A 23,296-nucleotide genomic window follows, 5' to 3' on the forward strand; every position below is an offset into this window, starting at 1 on the left:
AATGAGTCTGAGCACTCACAAGGCTGGGGGATTCGGATGAAGCAATTAGCTCTTTCTCCCCATTGAGGAAAACAAAAGTTAAATTCAGTGTTTGATGTGCCAACTAGGGATTGTTTTTTACTTTACAGTTCTTTAAAATCTGGCTGCCATTAGACCAATTCATGGGTTTAAACTGTTGCATAATGAGCTATGAACCTCTGTAACAAAGTAAAATTAAGGATAGTAGAAGTCATTCCTTTCAATTATTGAAATACATATGTAGTCCTCATCAATACAAATCCTAAATGCTGCTCTGTGTGACCTTTTTATTCTGTTTATACAAGAAGAATGAAAGATTTTGGACAGTTTCAGTGCTGCTGCTCTTAAAAAAATGCATACTAAGAAATACACCAGGTATCTATTATAGTATAAGCATATGCTTTACATTATTGCTACAGAGTTCAGAATGAACGTTTCCATCAATATTCTTTTGATGAGGGTGAATGGAGGAGGCACATGGTGGTGTCTGTAGATGTATCTGTCTGTTTTTAAATGTGTTCATGTTTGTCTGTTTTGTGTTTTGGGAGACATTGAGCCCACTCACTACCAGAGGGAGTGCAGCTGCAGTCAGCTGACTCCTCTCAGCTCACTGTTTACAGGAGCGAGTGAGGGAGGAAGCTAGTGCAGATCAGGCAAGCATGCTGTTATGCTCACCCAGAAGTGAACATATGAAAGAGCAGCGCCTAACAGATGAGCGAGAGGCTGACAGAGAGGAGGAAAGAGGCTAATAGAGATGTGTGTAGTCCAAGTGCCACTGAAATGCTTGAGAAACCAGAGAGGGGGAGGTGAGGTACCACAGTGAACAGGTGAGACTGACAGAGCAAAGGAAAGAAATGCTGAGTATGTTGAGAGAGAGAAAGCCAGCAGAATACGTTTGCCAATGTATTTTGACTGCAGCTGTGTTGTGGGTTAGAGGAAGAAGTGGTGTAAGAGGAGGAAATAATGGGGATGAACAGTATCTCATTAGATATTCAGGTTTGAGAAGGACACCAACACTGCTGAAGTTCACCTCTATTCTTCTTCTTTCTTATTCTTCCACTACGACTCTCCGACTTTGATGCCTCTGCTCAGTGTTCCCACAGAGGACTGTATTTTTAACCTGTGCTGAAGTCAGAGAAGTACCTATCTCACCTCCATCGTTGGTGTTGTACCTCTCATTTCTTTATGCTCACCTGTTTACTTCTCTTTATTCCCTTTTTTCTCTCTGCTTGCACTTCTCTAACCTGTGGACTGCAGTTTTCCAGGGATATCACTGCTCTGGTAAGAAGGGAAACTACACTAACTTTCCTTCACGTTCTCTTTCTTGATGATTCATAGCTCTTATGACATATTGCACCACCTTTAGAGCTTGTATTTGCATATATAGAGGCTGGCAAAACCCAAAATATACTTCCCCTACTTTGTATACACACTTTGTGTACTGTGGTTTAGTATATGCAGGTTAATTTTTGTTGTATTTTCCTGAATAGCAGGTTGAGAGAAAGATGTGTGTACTGGAATGCTCTTGAGTTCACATGTCAGCAGATGTCAAACATTTTTCCCTGTACTTTCCGTATTCAGGAAATTGCTTTCTCTTTGACTGTATAAGTTATGCAGATCCAGAGGGAGGCACCAAGCAGCAGGCTTACTGCTGCTGCTGTTAGTTCAATTGTAACCTGACACCTTAGGTAGAGTGCTATCGATTAAAGTCCAACACCACAACTCTCTCCCTTTCATTTTCTCAAGAGCTTATGCGCTGAAGGGATGAGGAAATATAGCGTGTTCACTATGCAACCAGGAATTTTCTCTGAAGCCGTCCGTGGCGGTCATTCACTGGAGAGTGGGCAGGCATATAACTAGCTAAATTTTAGTGTTATTCTTCAAGTTTTAATCAAGGAAAGTACCTTAGTTGCTACAGCGACAGCAGATTTGTGGAGCCATGCTGACAGAAGTAGCGTTAGCTGCCAACGGCAGACAGAGGCGTCCCCCGTTCACCCTCTCTTCATGCCTCAGGGCACACTCTCCAGTACCAAAGGTGGGTAAGCCCCTGCCAGCTTAATTGTCTCTCCTGGCTCCACTGGTTTATTCTAGACTTTCCAGCCTTCATTTTCTACTTATAATGCTGCTAACAGAGTGATTGTTGTGTTTGATTTTGAGAAAGAGTACTGGAGGGCTGTGTCTACTTTTAGCATGCTGTTGTTTTATTGTCATAGACAGGCTGAATCCAGTTGTCTGTCTGTCACTTACAGTTCTCTGAGGGAATGCTGTAACAGTGTTTGTCTTGCTGATAATCTCATCAGCTCACACAAAGACTCTTGTCAATAAATGGCACTAGTGGATTACCATTCTTTCTCTACTTCCAAAATCTGAGCAACCACATTGGCGTGGTGCAGTTGCGGTATTCTAGAAAAGATTGATACTGTAGCTGTAATGGCAGAGGAATATGAAGTCTTGGTTGAGATGTGGCAGTAAATTCATCATCTTGTGATAGAAGAGGTTGGACCAAGTTCTGCTGTAGTTTCACAACAGGTCTACAGCACTCCCTGTCTTTTAGAAAAGTCTAATGTATCCTGTCGGTTGGGTATGATGTTCTCCCAGGGTTTAATGTGATCTATTTAGCGCTCCAACCTCAACAACCGAAGTGACATAATGTCCTATAATCTCTTGCAGGCATATTCCCAGGATGCATACCTCAAAGGAAATGAGGCGTACAGCGGAAATGCCCAGAACATCCCCGAGCCCCCTCCCATATGCTACCCTCGGATAGAAGTTAAGTCTGCAGGCATGGCTCAGGCATCAGAGCCGGCCACAGTCAGTGAAACCCCCCGAGGGCCAGCTCAGGGACCAGGAAGACGAGGTGGGGCCACAGAAAAGAGCTACCGGGTGGAAATCCCTGTTCCGCCATCTCCACCTCCCCAACAGACGTCAAAGTCTCAGACAGTGGTGTGTGTCTGTAATGAGAATGTGAGGACAGTGGCCATGCCTTCTGATCCAGTTGACAGGGGGTCCCGGGTGGCTCGGGCTGGACCCAGCCACAGGACAGAGGAAAACCGGTACAGTCCCGCATCAGAGTCCAGCTCAGCTAGACCCAGACCCCTTATTCCCTCAGTACCTGGGGGTGCACAGTTGCAGTACCCCTCTTCCCGTCCCACAGAAACCCCAGTCTACTCCCCTTCCTCAAGTTCTAGACCTGGCCCCATCTATCCTGACACATCTCCACCTATACGGGCCCCTCTCAAACCTGCGTCCCCAGACACATTCTCCACTGCGATCTCACCCAACGCCAACCACTACTCACCCTATACCACAGCCCCCTCCACCTCTCCACACCAGAACATTGACTGGAAAAACTACACCACCTATAAAGACTATATTGATGCCAAGAGGCTGCATACGTATGGCTGCCGCACCATCCAGGAGCGCTTGGACAGCTTGCGTGCGGCTGCCAATTCTAGCTCTGCCTATGCCCAGCAACGTACACTGCCTCCTCCTAGCACCGGTGGGGCACTGGGCTCCCAGATCAGACAGAGAAGCACCTCCAATGACCGCGGGGTGGATGCAAGTAGCCAGGGTACTGCATTGACTCCATTACGTAGCGCCTCCCAAGAGCGGCTTGGAGGTGGAACAGAGAGGACAATAACAATCAGGAATTGGCCTCGGAGTGCTTCCGAGGATGCTTTGCCTTTCTCCACCCCCACAGGAGTCACCAAACCTAGGGCACGGTCTTGTGACTACCTGGGGCAGCACCCTGGAGAGTCAGGTGCTGGGTTGGAGGACAGGCTGCTGCTGTGCCGGGGAGAGGAAGCCAGAGCTAGCAGGCAGGGAGCAGGCCTGAGAGCTTTACCTCATCTGAACAGGAGTCTCACTGGACAGGAGGAAGAAGGGCGAGGAAGTGGATTATCTAACTTGCCTTTAGCTGCTCCTGTGTTTACTAAAGGTACGACGGATTCTGTACTAACATCAAGGACAGACAGTCTCATTATGAGACCATCACGTCTGCCTGTCAAAAACTCCATCTTAGACCCTTCACCTGCCTTATCCTCCACTAAAACCACAGACCCTCTCAAAGACCAAAGAGCTAACATCATGGGCAACCACCTGGGCTACTCCTCCCCTCTGCACCTGCAGCTGAGAAGCAGGGCTGACAGTCTGAAAATGGAGAGCAGGTCAGAAGCTGGGTTGGCAGCCAGGTCCTCCTCTTGCTCTGGTCCCTCCTCTAAACTGCCCATGCAGAGACAACTACAAAGTGCAGTTGTTGCCTCTTCTGGTTCCTCCACCACTAATGGATCTGTGACCCAAAAGTCAAAAGTCAGAGAAACCTCCAGTTCCACAAATGCCCTCGTACAGACTGATGACGGTCTTGCAGAGGGCGTAGAAGGACCAGATGCAACAGTTGTTGTCTTAAGAAGGGACAAAAACTCCGGTCCTCCTCACATTCGCCCTCCGTCCTATGTATTAGCTGTTAATGACAAACAGGGAGGAGTGACTCATAAGTCACCACCATTGGTGAAGGCAGGCTCTGCAGATGGGGCTATGTGCTGGATGTCTAATGACAGCTGTAGGGAGATGCATCTAAGGAGGCTTGGAGATATACGACAAAAGTCTGGCTCCAACAACTTGGATGACTCCCTGGATTCAATCCCCTTCATAGGTAAGACTGCATTGTCTCTATACCACTTTCCTTTTAAACTCTTCCTGTTTCTATAGCAACAGCAGTGACAGGGTAGTCCTGTAGAAAAAAAGACACATCATGTGTTTGTGTGAGTGAAAAAGTATGTTTATGCGTGAAAGCATGGCAGACTCTTGAGCCAATTGGAATTTGTACCATATTCGCAGCATGCTTTTAATGGAAATTTAGCTGAAAGCACAATACATGCATGCTCTGACATGTCCAGTTAGGGCTCGGCTTCAAACCTTAATAGTTTTTTAGTACCGGCCAAACTTTGTAGCATCAAATATCGAAAGTTGGCATCAAATGCTTGGCTAGATCTTAATCGTGTTTACGTATTGATCTGATATTTCCTTATCCAAATCAGGAAATGCTGTAGATGCAAATCAGGACATTTTAGACTGTAGTTTATTTAGAGAAAGTCCTTGTACAACTGCTTGTGCTAAGACAACAATACAATACTGAGGCATTAAGATGTTTGGCTAATTTTGTAGAAAAACATGTTTATATTCCTCAATTTAAGAAAAAAAATGTTGTTTCGGTATTTGTACTGAAACTTGGGTATTGTATTGGCACCAGTATGGAAAAACGACAATGCTACCCAGCCCTATATACAGTAGATGTACGTGACAAGTGGGCATTATTTTCATATGCTAGATAGTATTTCCATTGTGAAATTCGATCACAGTTTTACATGCTCTAATACCTCTAGCATTCGCAAGAGAGAGAGGGTGTGTGTGTGTGTGTGTATACTGTGTATATATAGCATGTTGAATGCAGTTAGGGTAGCTATGCAGTATGCTATTTTCTCCATGCAAGGTGGAACTGGCAGGATTTTCATGCAGGGAAGTTCACAGTATAGTGTATACTCTTAATCGCATTAATGTCCTAACTCAAAATCTACACTTTAAGGTGGCCTATCTGCTATTTCTGTCCAGTATTAGCTATGTGGGGAATTGTCTCCCTGTTTTGTGGATACTTTCCATGGGAGCCAAATTACAAAAAACAACCCGAAGCTTCCTTCAGGAGTTGGTGCATTTCAAACACAAAAATGCATTGAAAATCAAGTTTAAGTATGTCCATTGTTGCCCTACTTATCATACTACAAGGAAGTCTATTGTGTCCAAATGACATCGTGAATATGCTTTGGATCATCAGAAGTAATGGTAGGGTTATCTCACTCAGGAAATACCCTGGGAATTTTGTTTCTTGTTAGAAAAGTGTTGGATTGAATAAAAAATAACAAGCCTATGTAATTTAGTGTGTTGCCAGTAAAACCACTTGTCATGAAGGCAGTGTAATTTAAGGGATACTGTACATTACTCAAGTTACAGCCAGTCACAGCACAGCATGTTATATAGATATTTAAATGCTAAAATAAATGGTTCCTTGTGGCTTTTTGAACTCCTGATGACATAGAGTCAGGTGTGTGATTATGTGCAGCGTGACACTGTACTGCAGGCAACCATGATGTATTCAAACCACCCTTTGGCATCTGAGTAGGGCAGCACAAAAACACACAGTCACTAGGTACACACACACATACACACACAGAGCTGCTCTACAACTCAATACACCCCCACCCACTTCACAAAATGTCTCATATTTCCCCCAGTGTTGTACAGCAAGAGAAACCTAAGAACATCATCCTAATGGACTGTGACATAAAAAGAAATAAGAGCATTCCTGCAGCAATCTGCTTCAATTAAATTTCATAGTACAGTTCCAAACAACTGCTGTACATTAGGTGTCTGCCAGACATTTTGTACTGGAACAGAACACAATTGGTACTGCTGAGGTACATGCAAAATGTCACGTCCCCTCAACAAATTGTTTTTTGTGTGTGTTTACTCAGAAACCGCATTCATAACAAAGCAAATGCGTACGAGTGGAACTGCACTCTATATTTACTTATTGTGGTGTTTCAAATTAAGTTGCTTAATATGGTTTGAAGTGGCTTCTTCTGTGTCTTTTCATATCTCTGCCAATTTATTGGCTGCTATAACCTAACAAGCTTGAACTCGACCTTGCATCCTCAGTTGTTTCTTCATTGGTGACTCATCACCAATCAATGAGAGCAGCTCTTGTGTTTCGTCATGTCCCAGAACCTGCAGGAGTTCATCATATCCTCTGTATACACAAACACACCTCAGCTCTTGCTTTTTTAGCTCTCTATATTCAGATCTAGATTAGATTAGATTAAAATTTTAGCACTTCCCAGTGTTCTGTGTTTAACACCAGTGGTGTGCTGTGAAGGGAAAACATTAAATCAATATGTTTTCACATTGATCATGTAGAAATGGCTGAAGTTTTGTATTTGGGCAGACCTTAGAGGAATAGTTTGGGAAATATGTTTATTGCCGAGAGTTATGATCAATATCACTCTCATGTCTGTACGCTAAATATGAAGCTGGAGCCAGTTATCTTAGCTTAGTGTAAAGACTGGAAACAGGGGGAAACAGCTAGCCTGGCACTGTCAAAAGAAAAAAAAGTCCACCTAACAGAACTTCTAAAGCACACTTATTAACATGTTATATCTTGTTTGTTTAATCACAGCAACAACAAGATGCCAGAAAGTCACTGCGCTCATCTAAGAAATAGTCTGACACATAGTTTTTGTTACCTTTGGACTGAACCAGGCCATCTGCTTTCATGTGTTTCCAGACTTTATGCTAAGCCAAGCTTACCATCCCTGACAGCAGCTTCATATTTAACGAAAAAAAGATATGAGACTGGTATTGATCTTTTCATCTACCTCTCAGCAAAAAAGTGAATAAACGTATTTCCCAAAATGTATAACTATTTACAAATTTTTATGGATCTGCATCTTCTGTATAAAGTTAAGTGCATCTTCCTGTTTCCAACTGAAAAATAAATTGTAATTGTACGTGTCGGACATCACTGACTGCCATCGTTTTCCCAGAAACAGGACTTGGAGGTATACAAACAAGTGATTAAATGAAATAGGCCTCTGCCTTGTTTGGCATAAATAAGGTTTGCAGTGTCATGGGAGATGTCTTTGAGGTTTTAGGGGAGAGAGATTTCACAGCAGTAATCTGTACACAGCACAGGCAGTGTACAGATCAGATGTTTCATATTAAAGTTGTGCCGTTGAAAGTTTTGCATCAGAGCATTGGCACTTGGAGGAATTTAATCATTTATCTCTAGTTCTTTTTCACAGCATTGTGAAGGCACAGTGGGGGTTTCATTCAGTTAAATAACAGTGACAGTTGCATTTCATGAGATGAATTTATAACTTATAATTTGAAACCATATTTCAAAAAAAGGTATCACTTCACACGACAACAAGTATGAAGTGCGTTGTTTTAACACTCTTTTTATAATAAAATAGAGCAAAAGCAAAATTGCAAAACATTAAACACTTAATGTTGGTAGTGCTACATTAGGTTTCACCTGCCTACCTGCATGTCCACAGTCGCAGATATGATTCATTTCCAGAGGTGTTTGTTCAGTGTATGTGTCTCTCAATTTGTTTTTAGGGCTTACTGATATTGCGTATCAGACAGTCTCGTCTGTGATGATGTAATGTTAGCTGACTACCTGCTTATGTGTAGCTAAAAGGGAAGGTGACTGGCTGACTGCGTCTCTGTCTGCATCACTTTGCTTTAGCCCCATGCGCCCTTATCACAGCATTTTATTGCGGTCTGCTGAAATATTTATTCAAATAGAGGTAGCAGAGATGAATTCGACATTGTTTTTGGATGATTTAATTTACAATATGATATCTCCTGTTGCAGACTACAGCTGAATTTATGCCAAAGTTGTATAGGAGTTGAATCCTGGTCATCTTCTCATTTAATAGTAATTAACCGTTTGCTAGCCCTGTGACCCTTATTTAATGTTGCTACGCCTGTCAAGCTTTCTTTTCTTGCATGCCACATTTGTTGCAATGACAAAAGTAGCAGATTTACCACGAAAATTCATAATAATTTTTGATACAATGGGTCCTTGATTTGAGACAGGTAGGTAGACAAAAGCAGCCGGTGACTGTTGATTTTGCTGGCTAAAATAACAACGGTCACTGACAGATTTTATCAGCTCTAATAGTTAGCTAGATAGCTAATTAAGCTAACGTTAGCTCCATGAGTTAGTTGAAAATGCTGTCTGTGGACTATTTAATGTGTCCAGCTGACACATTCCAGGCAAAAAATCAGAATCCTCACCAGCTGATGATCCATGTAGTTAGAAAGGTACGGTCAAATTACATTTTCGTTCAATGACATTTCCCTGCACTCGGCCATGAAAGGTGAACTCTGACCTGCGAATCCACCGGTGCCGGCTGGAGATCGCAGAGAAACAGGAAACGCACACTTGACTTTGTCTGTTGTTTGTGCTTCAATAGAAGTTAATGGGAGACGGAGCAAATATTCATATGCCGGAAATGTAATGTGACCATACCTTTACAGTCTAGAGCTAGTTAGTTAGTTAGTTAGTCTTAATATTATAACCTAAGCATGATAAGGAAAATACTTTTTTCATTCTAATTTAAGCCTGTTTGGCTGCTTAGCGTACATATAGTACTTGCATGTATTATCAAACAGTAGCTATGTTTTCACTTTTATCATTAGTGTTACAAGAGAAAGCTCCACACTCCACAACATGTGGAAAAATCCAAAGCTTGACAGGCCTGCTGTGCCTAGTTACGGTTGCTAAGCTGTGATTGGACAATCGCTACTCAGGGGAGGGGTTCAGCTAATGGTCAGTTCTAACATAAAATGCTCAGTGTTTTCTTGCCCTGTAACTAAATTCCCCTGTTTCTGTCCTCAGATGAACCATCTAGTCCCAGTATTGAACAGGACAGCACACACATTCCTGCCTCTGCTGTGATATCTGGAACGCCCAGCATCACCACCATCCCACCCAGCCCCACTTCTCCATCCCCTCTCATTCGGCGCCAGCTGTCACATGACCAAGGTATGCTCATGTCAAAGCAAGAAATTAATGACAAATACTGAACTTGACAGTACAGGTTTTGAACAGCTACAAATTATTGTTTAACCCTCTCTTAATAGATTCTCTCCGTCTCACAATTATTGAGTCAGATTCTGGTACTAAAACAGAGCGATCCAAGTCGTATGATGAAGGCCTGGATAACTACCGGGAAGAAAGTATAGGGTAAGTTACCCATAATAGTGTCATTACAAATAAGAATAAAGGATTGATTGGGGGAACACACATTGGGAATACACATTTTGATGGGAAAACACTGTTTAAATGAATTTAAATATCAATATCATTAATTAAAAATTACGGTAGCTGTAGTTTTATCATCATATTTTTTTCTCTTCCATTTAGGAGGTCCTTAATACCTGGTCTGAAAAGTCTTAGGAAGGTGAGTCCAATCCACATTTTTTTATCAGACATGAGTTTGTTCAGTGCCAGGTGTGCTCACCTGCCACATGACTGGTTTATTTGCTTGAAGGTTTATCAGCTCATTAGTTCACACCTAGAAGATAAAACTTCTTGCACTGTAATGTAACTAAATTATGGAAAATAGGGACGGCTGTAAAAGCAACATCAGGCTCTTTTAGATAATTTTTAAATAATTGATTGAAAGGGTGTAGGAGTCTATTTCTATGTATTTACTGTTTCTCTGTATTAACATCAGCCTTTATATATCCTTGAAATTCGGCTAATGAACATTAGAGTTGTCCAGTACAACCCTTGTCTTATACTGATGATCACTGTACCATCCTAGATTTTCACCCTGTTCTGGGTGTTGGACGTCAGAACTAACAAGCTTTTGGTCACAAACATCACTTTCTCTCTCTCCATACTTTCATTTCTTTAGCAAAACGCTTCAGTCTCACAGGTGTTTTCGAGGCTTTGTGTAATTTTCTTATCCGTTACAGGCTGTGGACAGGTCGTCCGAAGATTCAGGGTCCAGGAGGGATTCTTCATCAGACGTCTTCTGTGACGCCACCAAGGAGGGTTTGCTGCATTTCAAGCAGCTGAACACAGACAAGGGCAAGGTGTGGACTGTCTCTACATACATAGCCATTGCATCATATGACTCACACACTGACACAGAAAGCAGAGTGCACATCAATCATTCTGTGACCTACTGTATAACTTGGTTTATAAACGGTAGCAGGGTTGGCCTTGTTTCCAGAGTATATCTTTGTCTGACTTTGTTATTCTGTACTGTATGTTTCACCTGTTTGACCAGTTTGGACACATAGCTGCCTTTGACCTCCTTGTATGAGGTCTCATATTGTCTCCCATGTTGTCCTAAAGGCAGTGATTATGTGTTATGATGCCAACAATAGGAACGTTTACAGAAGTTTCCTCTATTTTGCTTTAAACACGTCTCTTTCACACGACTTATTTCTGCAGCGTGTCGGAGGGGGTATGCGCCCGTGGAAACAAATGTACGCCGTGTTGAGAGGCCACTACCTCTGCCTATATAAAGACAAAAGGGAGGGGCAGGCTCATGCCAACTGCCAAGCAGTGGACGAGCCCGTGCCAATCAGCATCAAGGCCTGTCTGATTGACATCTCATACAGCGACACAAAGCGTAAGAACGTGCTGCGGCTGACCACATCGGACTGTGAGTACCTGTTCCAGGCTGAGGACCGGGAGGACATGCTGGCCTGGATTAGAGTCATACAGGAGAACAGCAACCTGGATGAGGAGGTGAGAATCCTTCATCAAGACATCGGGCCTCATGCAAGAACCACTCATACAAACAGATTAATTCCTTAGTGGCACCCACAAGTGATTAAGAGTACAAGTACGTACACCCTAAATTTAAGAGTGGTCCAGACCTGTTGTATAAGTCATGTAATGCCTTAATCTGAATTAATTTGAATATTAATATAATTTAAATATGCCGAAATCATAAAAATAGATAAAATAAAATCGTTGTCATGGGTTGACAATTTACTGGTTCGGCAGCATGTTTTTGTTTTTATAATTTCTGATTTGGCATACTTTGGCAAGGCAGCATATACAGTTCATTAGTTCTCACTAGGACAGCTGCCTCAGAGGTTGTTCACCTGGACAGCGACCTGCATTAAGACCCTGTTATAACACCTGACAGTGTGACATGACCTACTGTATAATTGTCCTATTGCCTTACTGTGACTGTCACATCCCCTTGGCCTCCTCCCATTTACGTCATGGCCCACTATGCTTTAGCAAGACATTTTTTTTAGCATCTAACTTTATGTCAGACCGTTCCCTCTATGTCTGTGACTGTCACAGTACGATGCTGCTGTGCTGACACGTCATTGGCAGCAGTACTATAAATATTTTCTAATTGTTTAGGGTTCCTAATACTGCTATTGAACCTGCTAAATTTGTTATGAGATCCTCTGCTGATTTCCGACAGCGGGACCTGAAGCTCCGCGGCGTGAAATTCTTCTTTTTTGTGAATGAAACTTGCCAACAAACTCAGCAGAACACTTCGCCTTATATGGCAATTTTAGGGGTATCGATAATGCAAATAATTAGAGCTTAGTTGATCGATCAGCTTCTCAAATGTGAATATTTCTGGTTTTCTTTGTCTAATATGACACTGAACTGAATATCTTTGGATTTTGGACTGTTGGTTGGAAAAAGTAAGCGAGATTTAGGATAAGAATACAAAAATGTTCATGCATGAGGCCCATTGTTTTCATCAGGTCTAGATTTTCTTCACTGCTGTAGCTTAGCATTTCCCATTGACATTCACAATAAGATGTATCACAAATGCCACGTTATTGAGCATATGATGAGAATATATATTGGATATTTCCTGCTATATGCATACTCCACTGTGTCTTAATAAATGGGTCTCCCTCATAAGAAATTTAAACCGGTCTTTCCGCTCTTTTTAGGACCTAACCACACGTCCATATTATGGCATTCCAATGGCCTTACCTGTGTCTCCTGATAGCAGCAGGTTATATAAAGATCCGTTATGGCCTGTAAAGGGCGGGGAGGGTGGAGGGAACTGTTGCACCTTAATCATCACCTATTCTGTCCATTCTGCTCTACTCCACTTTCCTTCCTTTTTTTAGAACGCGGCCTTCACCAGCCATGACCTCATCAGCAGGAAGATCAAGGAGTACAACACCTTGATGAGGTACGGGGTCAGGGGAGGGGGACGAAGAGAGAGTAGGTGGGAGAGGAGGGAGGTCAACACACTTGGGAGAACTTCACACACAGTGCTGGATAGTTAGCTCGGATTGGAAAGCTAATATTGTGTTTTACGTCCTTGTCTTATGCAGCCCGACAGGCAGCAAGACGGAGCCGTCTCCCAAACCCTCACGCCAGTCGCTAAGCATCAGACAGACGCTGCTGGGAGGTAAAGGAGAGACCAAAGCAACAAGTCCACACTCACCCAAACCTGAGCCGGAGAGGAAGAACATGCACAAAGGTAGGAGAAAAAAACAATTGCATTATATTTTAAACTAAGAATGGTAAATATGACATACTTATGCATTGTGGTTGTACTGTATGTTGCACTGTGCATGCAGATGACACTAGCCCTCCCAAGGATAAAGGGACATGGAGGAAGGGCATCCCGGGGCTGATGAGGAAACCTTTTGAGAAGAAGCCGTCTCCTGGTGTCACATTTGGAGTGAGGCTGGACGACTGTCCTCCTGCACAGAACAACAAGGTCTGTACTGATTTCATTTTTAATACCAAAAAGAGTGAATACATTTGTGGAGGAAAAAATAGAAAATCCATACCGCTTGTAAAATCATTGTCCTTTTTATAATTTTGCATCTGAATTAAGCATTTCAGGGTTTTTATGTACTATTCTACATTTTCTTTATACATTTTGACTACAATGAGATTTGATTCACTCTTTATGCTCTTGAATTTGCCTTTTCTCCTCATAGTAATAACATACTGTAAGTCCAAGAAGCTAAACGTTTTCTGCATTTCTCTGTATTGTAGTTTGTGCCTCTGATTGTGGAGGTCTGTTGTAAACTGGTGGAAGAGAGAGGGTTGGAGTACACAGGCATCTACAGAGTCCCAGGAAACAACGCAGCAATCTCCAACATGCAGGAGGAGCTCAATAACAAGGGCATGAATGATATCGATATCCAGGATGATGTGAGTGTCACTCTATTGATTGATCGTTGCTTTAATTAAACTCTACTTGGAGTCTCACATTGCAGTAGTCAGAGCTACAGCACCCTGATAGTGGATGTGACATATTCTTCGTTTTTTGCATAATTATCCATCATACCCTAATCGCACGTTTTACAGAAATGGAGGGACCTCAATGTGATCAGCAGTTTACTCAAGTCCTTCTTCCGGAAACTTCCAGAGCCGTTGTTCACCAATGGTAGGTTGCTCTTTCAAAGGTTTTGCATGCCATCTAGTGTCCATAAATGAGAATTACAACCCAGTAAAACGTGTGTTTTATCTCCAGCCTTTGCCTAATTTTTCATTGCTACCTGCAGATAGGTACGCAGATTTTATAGAGGCCAACAGAACAGAGGACCCAGTGGAGAGGCTCAAAGTGCTCAAGAGGCTGGTGAGTTGCTTTGACAATTCATTTCATCCTTTTTTTATATATTATTATTATTTTTTTTTTTTTTTTAAATAATTTATTCATTTACTTGTTTATTTATTTCTAAAGCATTTAGGTTTTCTTTTAGTTTTCTTTTTTGCAACCTGTTCACATCATGTACTGGAGCGCTGTGACCTTATGAAGTCCTCAACTAAAAATTGTTGTCTGTGTCTCCACCTCGTGTATAATGTCTCTGTTTCTTTACTTACAGCTTCGTGAGTTGCCAGATCATCATTACGAGACCCTCAAGTTCCTCTCAGCTCATCTCAAAACTGTGGCTGAAAACTCAGAGAAGAATAAGGTGTGTAACTTAGAAATGTCTTAAGTTTTGATCAAAGAATTGCAAATGTACAAATAAACCTTGGTTTCTTGTTTGTTAGATGGAGCCAAGGAACCTGGCCATTGTGTTTGGTCCCACTCTGGTGCGTACCACTGAGGACAACATGACCCATATGGTGACACACATGCCAGACCAGTACAGAATAGTGGAGGCCCTCATTCAAAATGTGAGCATCAGATCTTTAATAGCTATTAAAGATATTAAACCAAATGTTTACATTTAAAACACAAAAACAAAATTTTTAATCTTTTTTCTTTCCTATAGTATGACTGGTTTTTCACTGAAGAGGGAAATGGAGATCCAGTGGTGGGTACAGGCATCACTGCCATTAAATTATTGTCTTCCAGCTCTGTCCTCCCTTTAGGGTTGACTTTAAGCATCTCCAAATCATTTCAATTCAAAATACTTGGCAATTTTTGGCAAGTGAATGCACATAAGCAATTCATTTAGACACCCGAAAATACAAAATATGATGAAAAGAGATGAAATTAAAAAGGGTTAATGGCAGTAGCCTATCTAAAGCCAGTCAGCTATAGCCAACATTACAGAAAAAAAGTGCATTTATCAATCTGTGCATAAGGTAAACTGACCATCTCTTACATCTCTTACGTACTGTGGCTCTTCACAGATTGTATGGCCTCTGGAATAAAACCAGACTTCCTTTCTGTTGGTTTCACAGACAATCTAAAAAAAATTAAATGCAACACAATTGAGGATTAGCAGATAGTTTTGTTTTTTTCTGCAAATTGTTTGTAAAATGTCCTTGTGAATCTGGTCCTAACTGTGTTATGTTTGCTCCTTTCAGACTGTGTCCCAGGAGGAGAGTGCAGTGGAGTCTCAGCCCGTCCCCAACATCGACCACCTGCTCACCAACATCGGCCGTACGGGCACATCGCAGGGTGAAGTATCAGGTAACACGCTGCCTTTGGCAGACCGACTCTTTGGTGGGTTAACCTTTCTCTATCCTTTCTCTGCTGTGGTCAAAGAGGGACCGTTGTATAAACTAGTAACAAATGTTGATGATAACGCTGCTTCTTCCCTAGGCCAAGCTTCTCCTTTGCTTCTTTGGCTGTTGCCACTAGATAAAAATGTCTATGGCTAACCATGAGTCCAAACACCTGTGCGGGTTTCAGTGGGCAATTTATTTGCATCACTGAAAGTTGAAAGGATGCAATAAATTGTTATGCTTCTTCATTTGCTTTAAGAGATTTGTCCCCCCTCGTCGGTATTTGTTAGTCTTTTAAACACTTAATAGATTCAAATGTCCTTCTCCATGTCCTTTTTAATCATCCCTCTGCCCCTTAATACCTCGTTTTGGTCAAACGCCACACCTGGGCTGTGTTTTCTCCCCCCCATATTCTGCCTACTGTTGCACTTATAAGGCATGTTCTTTCCCACGACAGAAATAGATGTTTTTACAGTGAAAGGCGACCTCTGATTCCTCTGTCTCTAGTGAGGCTCTGTCGGGTGTCCTAAAGGCTTTCCCAGCATTCACACATACTGATCTTGACACAGGCCAAGTGGGAGGAGTCTATCACACCATGATGACACTGATGGACTCTATAATGTCCGTGATGGACAGCTGGAACTGTAGGAAGAAGGAGGATTGTTGCCCCCAGTGTAGCTGCCTAGTCTGCAGGAACCCGCAGTTCTTTTAAGTGCAAGAAATGCCAAAGAGAGGGAAAAAAGCAATAAACAAAGAAACCGTGAGGAACAGGGGAAGCAAAGCGGCTACACGGTACTGTGCAGTGTCCGGTGTTGTGGGTTTTCTATCAGAGTATACCTAACACAGGCCGGTGCTACTGTCTGAAAGGCTCTCCGCTGTCTCTCCTCACTGTCTCGCAAGCTTGCCAACAGGAGAGATAGCATGGTATGGTTTCTACGTCAGTGTGCACTTGCATATTGTGCCATCATCTGTATTGTAAGGGGTGTGTAGGGGGGCTTGGCTATGTCACACAAACAAAAACAAATTTTAGCTAGAAATGAAGGATGATGTAAGTAGATGTGATTATGGAGCAGGTGAGGACTGATTATAGGTTTTCCTTGCTGACACTCTCTTTCTCATGTAGTGTCCTATCTTTTCATATAGCTAGCCCCTCTGTGACCCCCCTGTCACTTCTTTTATTTTCTGGTTTCCTCCATAGCCGTCTCTGTCATCACCGTGTCACTGTTGTCATGGCAGCTCACGTCACCTTACATTGCTTCGTCACTTCAGCTAAAAACCATCGTCAAGAATTTTGAATAGTGTCTGTACCGGTGAGGTTGGGTATGAAACCTCAGTATTTTTTTTTGTATTAACCAAAATGTGTCTGTAGTACTGAGTACTGAAAGCTGGCATTGAATGTCCAGGCATTTCTTGTAAGGCTGCTTGTGTTTAAACCAGTGGTTCCCAACCTGGGGGTCATAAGATGAATCAAAGGGATTGTGAAATAATAACCAGGGTAGGAAACGAAGAAAAAATAAGTTTTGTCTAGTCTTTACCTTGAGAAGGGAACGTCACTCTTTGATTGAACTTCTCACAGCTCATGGATTTAATGCTGTCCAATGAAAACCATGTATTTCCATATTTGGCAACTAAATAAACCTTTTAAAACCTCTTTGGGAGATCGAGAAAAGCATATTCACAAAGCTGTAAACAAAGCTATTTTTACTAGCACATGAAGAGTTTACATTTTTAGATGGAGATTTTTGCACAGGACAGCGCAGATTTAAGACAAAAATGTTGGGAACCACTGGTTTCGATCACATTTAAAATATGAGAACTGTGGCTTCATTTGTTACAAGAAAAAAAGGGTTTTATAGAGAAACTTGGCATGGTAAAAAGTTTTGTTTTGGTATCAGCACTAACATTGAAACATTTAAAACAATACCCAGCCATTTCTATTTTTGGTTTTGGATGTTTTTATCAATGAATAAAAAGTTCACGCCTGAATACCTGGATTTCCCTTTTAACTTCACAAAATCATTCGCCATCCTTGTGTTGCATGGCACATTATCTGCCTCACTGTTCTGCTGCTGTTAAATGTACTTGTTGTGTTCGTTGCTAAAGTTGCACTCAGTATCACTAAGAAACTTGAGGAAAGATTAGAACTTGAACTTGGACTCGATGTTCAGGCGCGAGTCAGAGTTGGGGAAGAACGTTACATGCCAGGTAGATGTGGACCTGAGTGTAACATAGAGCTCATCTGTCTCCATGTGAAGCATGGCCTGTTGTCTGCTCATGTCTGCGCTCACTTATCATCAGTCTTGTCTGTTCTGTGTTTTCACTCTCCACATAATCCTTCTCATCAACATGGTTCTCTTCTCCTTTTTTCTCCCTGATTCATTTTCCCATGTTGTACCTCATAGATGTGTTCGTCTGTGTTGTGAAATCATCTAACACTTCTCTCTTTTACCCACAGATTCACCGACTAGTGACTCAGCTAAATCAAAGGTGAGTGTGTTAACCCTCTCGGGCCACTGGTAGTGTAGGATGACAGGAGGTAGGTGACGAGCAGGAAAGATCGCCTCCACCTTCGGTCAAGATCAGCATAAAATAAACTTATTGCAGCCTACACTTGAATAGCTGTTTCACCCAAATCACAAAAAAACCAAAAAGCTTTTTCTCACTTACCTCTTGTGGTATCTAGGTTTCAGTCACATGTGCCCATTTTATATAGATATCTCACTTTTCTGCATCCACCTCAATACAATGGAATAGAATTTCATTTATGGTGCGTACAGCATTGAAAAGGTACTTTTAGGAAAATCAGCAGCAACATCTCGTTACAAAAAATTGTGGCCAACTTTCATCTGGGATAGCCCGAAATCACATGAGATAAACATAGAAAAATCTTTGCTCATCTATCTAAAACAGCGATCCTTAATCGTCTAAAGACAGCCTGACAGTGTCAGAAACTGAGGAACAAATTCTCACAATGTGATTGCTGCTACAACTCATGGAAATTCGGCATGAAATGACTCAAGATACACTGAAAACACACCATTGTAAGCACCATTTAAAAAAATAAAAAAATTTTTTTTGGCATTTTGCTTTTGCATGAGAGTGATGCAGATTATTAGCAAGTTGATGTTGTGTCTGTGTGCTCTAGTTCACCAGGCAGTCATCACACAATTTAACATACCTCAAATTTGATATTGTACAGTACAACCAATGTTTAGATAAAAACCTATCTCGCAGTGTGGCATGCAGTGAGCTTGCAAGATCGCTGTTATTGGGGAATTTACTCACAGTAACCTCACCGACCTCCCTGTGAACAGTTTTCATTGGAACTACTTTCTACTAAAGAAACAGTCCCAATGGAAACTGTTGACAGCCTGCTCTGTGGATCATCCAGAGTAACCAGGACGCTGTTTCTGGGGGTGGAAAAGCTTCTGTTGAACTTTCTAAATGTAATTTCTTAATGGTATAAGCACCACAAATTATACTTCAATCACTTCCATAGTGTCAGGGTGGAAGCAGAAATTTCAGAGATGGATATCTCGAAACCTAGACAGAGAAAATCAAAACTATCTGCATGTGTAGATACCACGAGGGCTAAATAAGAAATGTTTTCTTGTAATTTGGGTGAGCAGTCTGTCAGTACTGAGTGAGCCACAGCCTCGTTTAATAAAGTTTCTGCTTCATGACACATTGAAGTTAATACTTGTGGCTTAGAAGCTCAGAATTATGCAGTTGCTTCTTATGAGATAGGGAAATTTTTTGTTTTTTTTTTTGCAAAAGCAGGTGCTTTTCATCACTGCACTGCTGTTATGTGGCTACTTTTCTTCAGCCCAGTTATGCCAGAGCTCAGGCTCGTGTGGGGATGCTTCAGTTCATGCTGTGCTACTGCTTCTCCTGCTTCTGCTTTAAGCCTGGCATGAAAACAATGTGCTCCCTGTTAATGACGCCTGTTAATGTTCCTCTCTCTGTCCACTTTTCTGGTTTGTGGTGCTTCATGGGAGCAGGTGGAGTACAGATTTAAGTTTCCAGGCTTGGGTTAATAGTTTTGGTTTCTTCGATGTGCTCCTTCCTTGTGTTTCTAAGCATCAGAAATACTCATTTTGGTTTCCTCCTACTCTCTTATTCTCCCTGTCTTTCCTTGTCTGCAGGGTTCCTGGGGCTCAGGGAAGGACCAGTGCAGTCGAGAGCTCCTGGTCTCCTCAATCTTTGCTGCAGCCAGCCGCAAAAGAAAGAAGTCAAAGGAGAAGCCGCAGCCTAGCAGCTCAGATGATGATCTGGATGCTGTGTTCCCAAAAAAGGAAATCTCTGGCCAGAAGCCAAACCACCACGGCCTCCAGACTGAGGTACAGAGCGAGACTTGCCCTAGCCCCAACGCAAAGCAACCAGTACGAGCAGAGGAGAGGAAAGAGAACGGGAGAACTGTGGAGCTCACGCCTAAAGCCAAGAGAGAGCATAGAAACTCCTTATTCCTAAAGGAGAAGACTCCACCCAGGCATCCCTCACCTTCCCCCTCCCCATCCCCAAAAATCTGTAGCTACCAAACAGCCCCTCAGGGGAAATCCTCCTTATCGGATCCCCCATCCCAGCTTGATGAAAACACCTCAGACCTCGGGACCATGAGCTCCGGAGCGTCAGTGCCACGTTCAAGACCGAAAAAGTGGACTGCGGGAGCGTCTGGTGATCTTCCTGCAGGAGCATGTGTTGGACTGGGAGCAGGTCCAGGGGCGTCCGCCGGTGCAGAGGTGAGCTCCATCACCTCAGACTACTCCACCACTTCTTCCATCACATTCTTGACTGGAGCAGAGTCCAGTGCACTCAGTCCGGAGCTGCAGGGTGGGGAGGAGGCAGATGACGAACGCAGTGAGCTCATTAGCGAGGGACGACCCATGGAGACAGACAGTGAAAGTGACTTCCCGGTTTTTGCCCCAGGCGGTGGCAGCAGCCAGTCTACACCCTGCCCAGAGCAGACTCTGGGAAAGACTGAACCACGAGGAGGTGGAGCAGCTGAGGTGAGCACCACTCCAAAACTGGAAGCACGGCGCCTTTTCCCGTCACACAGGATGATTGAGTGCGACACCCTCTCCAGAAGGTGGTCCCTAAGACAGAAAACAGACAGTGAATCATCAGTGGAGGGTGTAGCTGGGAGTGGGGAGCGTAGTGAGGGCAGAGCGGAGTCATCCACACGGCTCTCTCGAGTCCTGGATGTGATGAAGAAAGGGCGGTCCACAAGCAGCCTCAGCTCGTCCTCACGCAGCGAGTCAGAGCGCTCCGAACCAGCCTGGCACCTTAAGATCACCGAGCGGCTCAAATTCAGGTTACGCACATCTGCTGATGACATGTTCACCCAGAAGAACCGAACTCCAGACGCTCGCGGGAAGAAGAAGAACATCCGCCGGAGGCACACCATGGGCGGGCAGAGAGACTTCGCAGAGCTGGCGGTCATCAACGACTGGCGGGAGCAGGGCGGGGTGGACCAGGCGGCCGAACTGTCAGCTCTGGACCGCCTAAAGCCCAGATGTTCCTCTCAGGACTTCTCCATCCGGGACTGGATCGCTCGAGAGCGGTGTAGAGGCTCTGATTCGAGCATTGAGGTTGCACCCAAAGCCGTCCCTGAGGATGATCATCCAGAAGCCCAGGATGTAGTTACTGAAAGACCTCCTCCATCTGCGTCCCCGGTCACACAGCCACTAGCAGGGGAGCACGTTAACGGTAGCGGGCTGCAAGGCAAAAACAAAGCCAGCCTCGGGGCAGACGCTCACCCACACAAACTGTCTGGAGCACAAGTTGTCCGCTCACGGTTCTACCAGTATCTGTGAAACGGCAAGAGTGGTCTTGTCTAGTGTGTTTGTGAGGATTAGAAGAAATACAGAGAATGAATGCGTAAATGTGCGAATGTGTGTATTTTAGCGAAGGTTACTGCACAATATTTTTTCTACAAAGTATGCTTTATGTATCTACTGTACATACTGTGTAAAGGCTTACATGATTGTTACTGGAATAATGCTGAAGAGATGTTTGTGTGTAATTCCACTGACCTGTTGGCCATACTGGAACAGAAGTGGAAAAAGACTCGGACTTCCTCCTGCAAGACTGAACCCTACTAATGCAAGAATGTGACTTTGCTGATGAAATGTGGTGTTAATAGGACATTAAATGGACTGATTGTTATGCAGCACTAAAGGGGTCAACTTTGACTATTACTGAAGAATGCAGGAGGAAGCCTATTTTTAAGGAATCATGGTTCAGTTCTTCCTATTATAAGCGGTATGAAGAATGTATTACTCTCTTTGGACTAACACTAGTTGCTTGTGACAATGTTGTCATTTTCAAAACAACATGTATGTGGTTTCTTTTTGCCTGTACTTGAAGTATGTGGATGTAACTGAGGGCTGCTTTCTGGGCTGGGTGCTGTGGGAAGTTTGTTTTTCACAGTACAGTCACAACAGCCAGATATTAGCTTGAGGGACTGGAGGATTATTATAGTTTTATTAAATAAATACTGAAAAAAAACAGTAATGAAATGCTGATACTATAGTATGTAATGCTTGGTACAGTAGTTTTTATTTCCACACTTTGTCCAGTTATGTCCAAAAAGTTTTTACATGTGTCAATTGTTTTTATCTCCAAAAGAAAAAGTGCCTCTTTTTTTTTTTTTTTTTTTTTTTTTTTTTTTTTTTTTTTTTTACAAAACATGTTTAGGAGATAATAACCTCACAGGCATTCCAGAGATTTTTTTGTTTTGTTTTGTTTTGTTTTGTGGTCTTTCCTGTTTTTAGTGAAACTCACAGCAACATCAGAGCGTTCAACTTTATGTCATTGTCTGCGTTTCATTATACTTTTACTTCATTTTTCCCCCCTCTGTATTTTTCAAGTGCAGTAAAATGCATGGGCGCTTAAAACCTGGGAGAAAAACAACAACAAAAGGCATCTTTAAAACTGCATGAGACAATGTTTTCTGAACAGTGAACATCTCGCCTATGTACAGCAAAACATGGGCACAATGCCCTCCCTCAACAAACACTGGAAATAAATAACCTTTATTAGATCCTCGTGTCTGTTTGGTGTCATTGTTTTATATCCTAGAAAGAATAAAAGATATCTTGTTCGTAATCTTTGCCAAAATTTAGTCATGCTTATCCTTTCTATTTTTACTGAAAAGGTCACATAGTTTCAGTTAACAGTAACAGAAAAGTAAAGACACACATAAAATAATAATTGGAGTAAATGTCTGGCTGACGGTGTCACCTCGAAATGTCAGAAATAGTCCACCTGAGTACAATTTGACAACCTAATGTCACTTCATTTTCAAGACAGCAGTATGGCATGATGTGCTGATGTAAATAATATTTTAGTATACTTTTTATTATGGTATGGTATGAGCTTTCAGGTGGAGATATTGAGCACTTTTACAAACAAAATCCATCCAATTCATTATTTCATAGCCTGCTGACAGTATTTCGCACCTATTATAGAAGAAAAGTAAATTTTGGTAGACATCAGAATAAAGTTGAGTATATTTGCACATATATTTAAAAGAAGACAGTAAGAATATCGAAAATAATTTTAAACATTTGCAGGGGAGGCTTATGAAAATATCTCCCCTGTACAGGCTAAATATCAATAGTCATACTTAAAATAGAAAAAATACATAAAAAACAAATATTGCGTAATTCAACGTTTCAAGACTAAGTACTAATACAAAAATAATAATAATTTACATAGAGGTTCATGTTTACAAGTTGAGATGCATTACAATGAAACGTTATAAATCTTAGAGTCCTTCAAGATGTTTTT

At 42.4% G+C, this 23,296-nt stretch overlaps 1 protein-coding gene across 7 annotated transcripts in view; it reads left to right on the forward strand.

Annotated features, from left to right (window-relative positions):
* Positions 1-22,547, forward strand: part of LOC122866543 (rho GTPase-activating protein 21-like) — an 84,271-nt gene extending 61,724 nt beyond the window's left edge. For 4 of the 7 annotated variants that reach the window (XM_044176308.1, XM_044176309.1, XM_044176305.1 and 1 more), the window contains 19 exons: positions 1,276-1,299; positions 2,689-4,669; positions 9,476-9,622; positions 9,721-9,823; positions 10,004-10,040; positions 10,561-10,680; positions 11,045-11,344; positions 12,712-12,776; positions 12,922-13,070; positions 13,171-13,313; positions 13,598-13,756; positions 13,913-13,991; positions 14,110-14,183; positions 14,431-14,520; positions 14,600-14,725; positions 14,824-14,865; positions 15,365-15,470; positions 17,961-17,992; positions 19,651-22,547. In XM_044176308.1, coding sequence (XP_044032243.1) covers positions 1,276-1,299; positions 2,689-4,669; positions 9,476-9,622; positions 9,721-9,823; positions 10,004-10,040; positions 10,561-10,680; positions 11,045-11,344; positions 12,712-12,776; positions 12,922-13,070; positions 13,171-13,313; positions 13,598-13,756; positions 13,913-13,991; positions 14,110-14,183; positions 14,431-14,520; positions 14,600-14,725; positions 14,824-14,865; positions 15,365-15,470; positions 17,961-17,992; positions 19,651-21,318 — 5,445 coding nt within the window. In that variant the 3' untranslated portion in view covers positions 21,319-22,547. Of the gene's footprint in view, positions 1-1,275; positions 1,300-1,760; positions 2,054-2,688; positions 4,670-9,475; positions 9,623-9,720; positions 9,824-10,003; positions 10,041-10,560; positions 10,681-11,044; positions 11,345-12,711; positions 12,777-12,921; positions 13,071-13,170; positions 13,314-13,597; positions 13,757-13,912; positions 13,992-14,109; positions 14,184-14,430; positions 14,521-14,599; positions 14,726-14,823; positions 14,866-15,364; positions 15,471-17,960; positions 17,993-19,650 lie in introns of those variants that run through there. The other 3 variants (XM_044176307.1, XM_044176310.1, XM_044176306.1) reach the window with 3 other exon arrangements.
* Positions 22,548-23,296: the final 749 nt, after the last annotated feature.

Source organism: Siniperca chuatsi, linkage group LG19, assembly GCF_020085105.1.
Source record: "Siniperca chuatsi isolate FFG_IHB_CAS linkage group LG19, ASM2008510v1, whole genome shotgun sequence".
NCBI lineage: Eukaryota > Metazoa > Chordata > Actinopteri > Centrarchiformes > Sinipercidae > Siniperca > Siniperca chuatsi.